The 3722-nt window shown below is 73.8% G+C and overlaps 1 protein-coding gene across 1 annotated transcript; it reads left to right on the top strand.

Moving 5' to 3' along the window:
- Positions 1–14: 14 nt before the first annotated feature.
- Positions 15–3273, top strand: MNEG_15036 (hypothetical protein; the record flags this gene model as incomplete). The annotated part of the gene is made up of 8 exons (XM_014036493.1): positions 15–631; positions 823–906; positions 1208–1341; positions 1603–1729; positions 1938–2072; positions 2361–2474; positions 2713–2876; positions 3045–3273. Coding segments are annotated over 8 exons (1604 nt in total), but the record flags the coding sequence as incomplete, so codon positions are not given.
- Positions 3274–3722: the final 449 nt, after the last annotated feature.

Below are 3722 nucleotides of genomic sequence, written 5' to 3'. Positions count from 1 at the left end.
GGGCGCCCGCCAAGTCAGCCTCGAGCCTTGGGAGGACGGCTTCGCCGCCGCAGAGGGGCAGGCGGCACCTCGCCAGGCGGCCGGGGCCGCGCCGCCCGCCGCCGCGCCTGCGGCGAGGGCTGGTGTGGCGGGGCAGGAGCGAAGCTTGGGGCAGCCGCGTCCCGAGCAATGGGACGACGCTGTGTCTGCAGACGACGGCCTGGTGCATGCCGCCGACGCCGCTGGCGCCGCGTTGGATGGAGTGCCTGCGGCGGCGGCGGCGGCGGCTCCGGCTGGTGTGTATGCGTGGCCGCCGGGGACTGCGGCGGCGCAGGCCGGCGGCGGGGCGGCGGGAGGCAGCACGGCCGGCAACGCTGACGAGGACGTCCCGAGCTCTGAGGAGCTGAGCCAGCTGCTGACCGGCTGCGGCTTCGCGCCGCTCGCGCCGGCCGGCGGCGAGGCGGGCGCGGACGCGTCCGTGCGGCTCGCGCTCGCGTCGGTGCTGGCTCAGTACCGCCAGCGCGCGGCGCTGCTGTCGCAGCTGCTCTCCGAGCGGCGAGAGGCGCAGCGCGGCGCCGCCAGGGGCGCCGGGGACGCGGGGCGGGCGGAGCAGGAGCGGGATGCGGCGCTGCGGGAGGCGCGGATCGCAAAGGTGCGCGCGGGTCCGCATGCACACGCACGCGCGGCCGCCGCCCGTCCTCGTCGCCGGCCGCCTCCGCGCCCGGCCGCGCGCCGCGCGTGCGGGCTCCGGCGCCCCGGCGTCCCGCGCGGCTGGCGCCGGGCGCGGCCCAGCGGCGGGAGCAAGGACAGCCACGACCCGCGCGCTGCCCCCGCTTTTGACAGGCCGCGCTGCAGGAGTACTCGGCGCACGAGGGCGCGCAGATGCAGGCGCGGCACAGGGAGGCGGAGGCCAAGCTTGCGTCGGAGGTGAGGGCCGATGCGGCCGGGGCGCATTTTAATTGGCGCTGTCGTCTCGGCTGGTCGCAACCCTGTTAGTCCCGCCGCCCTAGGGCCCGGCGCCGTGCGGCCGATGCTGTGGGGTCGGCGAGGAGCGCTGCTGCCGCGCGCTGCGGCTGCCTCGGTCTCGTCCCCGCCCGCGCGGCGCAGCGGCTGACCTAGTCAGTCCGGCACTTGGTGTTTTGGTCACTAGGCATACCAGGATAGTGCCCATGCGGCCGGCTGCCTTAATCCTGAATGGATATTGGATGGCGCGCGGCGCGGGCCGCAGGTGTCGCGCCTCAAGTTTGCGCTGAAGGAAGCTGAGGCGCAGCTGTCATCGGCGCGCGCGGGCGCGGCCGGCGCGGCCGGCGCGGGCGACGCGGCGGCGGCGCAGCTGCGGGACGCGCACCGCACGGCGCAGAGGTGCGACCGCGGGCGGGGGAGCGAGCGGCGTCTCCTCATCTCCTCCTTCCCGTCCGCTGCCGTTGGTGTTGGCTTCGCTGCGAGCCCATATCCTGGCATGGAGCGCGCCCACCACCCACCCGTCCGGCCCGCGTGCGCGCTGCTCTGGCACTGCGAACCGCACCCCCCATTGATGCAAAACTCGCATGGCAAGGGCCTACGCCCTAGACCCTCCTCTGACTCTTGATTTAAAAGTTGCCGGGGCTCCTCTGGGCTGTGCAGGCACCGAGACGAGGCGGAGCGCGCCGCCTCTGAGGTGGCCCGGCAGAAGGCCCTCATTGCTGATCTGGAGCGCGCCGCCGCCGCCGCGCGCGCGGAGGCCCGGCAGAGTGGCGAGCGCGCTGCCCAGGTGCGAGCACGCATGGCAATAGCCTTTCCGCCGCCGCCGCTGCGCCGCCCGCAGCAATTCGTGCCGGGGACGCCGCGCCGCCATTCAAGGCCGGCCCTCCGCGCCCGCGCCCACCCACTCGCGCCGCGCCTCGCCACGCGAGCCGAGTGCGTCCGACCCCCCCCCCCCTCCGCCCCTGCGCCGGCGCACGCGCGGGCCGCAACTCCAGGCTGCGAAGGAGCTGGCGGCGCTGCAGAGGCAGCGGGACGAGGACGTGGCCACATTGACAGCGGAGGCGGGGCGGCTGCGGGCCAGGGTGCGCGACGCGGAGCAAGACCTCGTCGCGGCAAAGGCGGAGCTGCAGGTGCGGTCATCGGGTGGCGCGCGCGCGTGCGCGTGTGTGTATGTGTGTGTAGAGGTGTGTGTGGCGGTCGCAAACTTGGGGAACTTATGTGCGACACCGTGCGGGTGAGATGCTTCCGATCATAGGCAATGCCGCAGGCATGACATGTGGGTTGTGGGATACACCAGAGCATACACAGGCTCTCAGCCCGGCAGCGTCCCGAGGCAAAAGGGTCGGAGTGCGCGTGATGGCGGGCGCTCGCGGATGCGCGTGCGTGAGGCACGGCTGCCGCGCCCCGCCCGCCCGCAGGCGCGCGCGGAGGCGGCCGCGGCGGAGCTGTCGCGCGCCTTGGCGGGGGAGCGGGCGGCGCACCAAGAGGAGGTGTCGCGGCTGCTGTCGGAACTGCAGCGCCACAGGCAGCAGGTGGGCGGCCGGGCTCGGTGCCTGCATTTGCACTGGCGCTTATGTGCAGAAGGCGCCCCGCAGGCGAGCACAATGGGTGGAAATGAGGCGCGGTGCGGTGCGGGGATCGGGGCGCGAGCGCTCTTTCTAAGTGCGAGTGGCGGGGGTTGGTGTGGCGAAATCCAGGGGCGAGGGGCAGGGGCTGGCGCAAGGGCATGCAGTGCTTGCCGCGAGATCCGCATGAACGAATGCTCTGCAGGTGTCGGAGCTGCAGCTGGCTGAGTCAGCGGCGCGCGCCGCCGCGAAGGCCGAGGGCGCCGCCGCGGCCGCCGGCGGCCGGCAGCTTTCGCAGCAGCAGCGGCAGACGGCGGCGGACGCGGCGCGGGCGGCCGCGGAATTGGCGCGGCTGCGGGAGACCGTCAGGTGCGGCAGGTGGCTTTGGGGGAGGGGGACCGCGCCGGTGGGCCCGCCGAGCTTGCGTGCTCTCGCCTGCGCTCACGCACCTAGAGACGCGCCGGCTGCCTTGTTTTGGGATGCGCACGTAATCATCTTATATTAGTGATCATCTTGCTTACAAATTTCTCTCATCAGGCAGCTCGAAGAGGAGGGCCTCGCGCGCGCCCGCCTGCTCGACGCCGCGTCCTCCCGGCTGGCTGCCGCGGAGGCCGCCGCCGAGCGCGAGCACGGCGCCGCCGACGCGGCGCGGCGGGAGGGCGAGCAGGCGCGGGAGGCGGCGCGGGCGCAGGCGCAGCTGCTGTCGGAGGAGGCTGCGGGGCTGCGGCGGCAGGTGGGGGGGCGGGGCCGGGGTGCTTATGTTTGACCAGTCCTGCGCGTGGGGGGGGGGGCGGCGATGAGATGTGCGGCCCTTGCGATTGGGAGCGGGGTTGCTGTGGTGAGTCAGGGGTGGGTCGAGCTCTGGCGCTCGGTGGTGCGCACAAAATGATGGACCGACAGCAGCGGACGGCAACAACTGATTAATAGACGGCAGCGGACCATGGCGGCGAAGGTGGTGCGTGGGGGTGGGGCTGCACCCCAAGCTCGAGGTGCTCCCCCGTCAACGTTGTCAGCTTCACTGATACGGAAAAGGCACTCTCAGGATTGACGTGGTGGCCGATGCAACCCCCAGGTCGCGGACACGCAGCAGCAGCTGGCCAGCGCCACCTCGGAGCTGCGGCGAGTGAGGGCTGCAGCAGGGCTGGCCGCAGCGGCACCCGCGCCGCCCACGCCCGCGCCCGCGCCCGCGCCCGCGCCCGCGCCAGCGACGCCGCC

Source organism: Monoraphidium neglectum (genome assembly GCF_000611645.1).
Source record: "Monoraphidium neglectum strain SAG 48.87 unplaced genomic scaffold scaffold04972, whole genome shotgun sequence".
In the NCBI taxonomy this organism is placed as follows: domain Eukaryota; kingdom Viridiplantae; phylum Chlorophyta; class Chlorophyceae; order Sphaeropleales; family Selenastraceae; genus Monoraphidium; species Monoraphidium neglectum.
The sequence above is the reverse complement of the archived record's forward strand: the minus strand, read 5'-3'. Positions and strand labels throughout refer to the sequence as shown.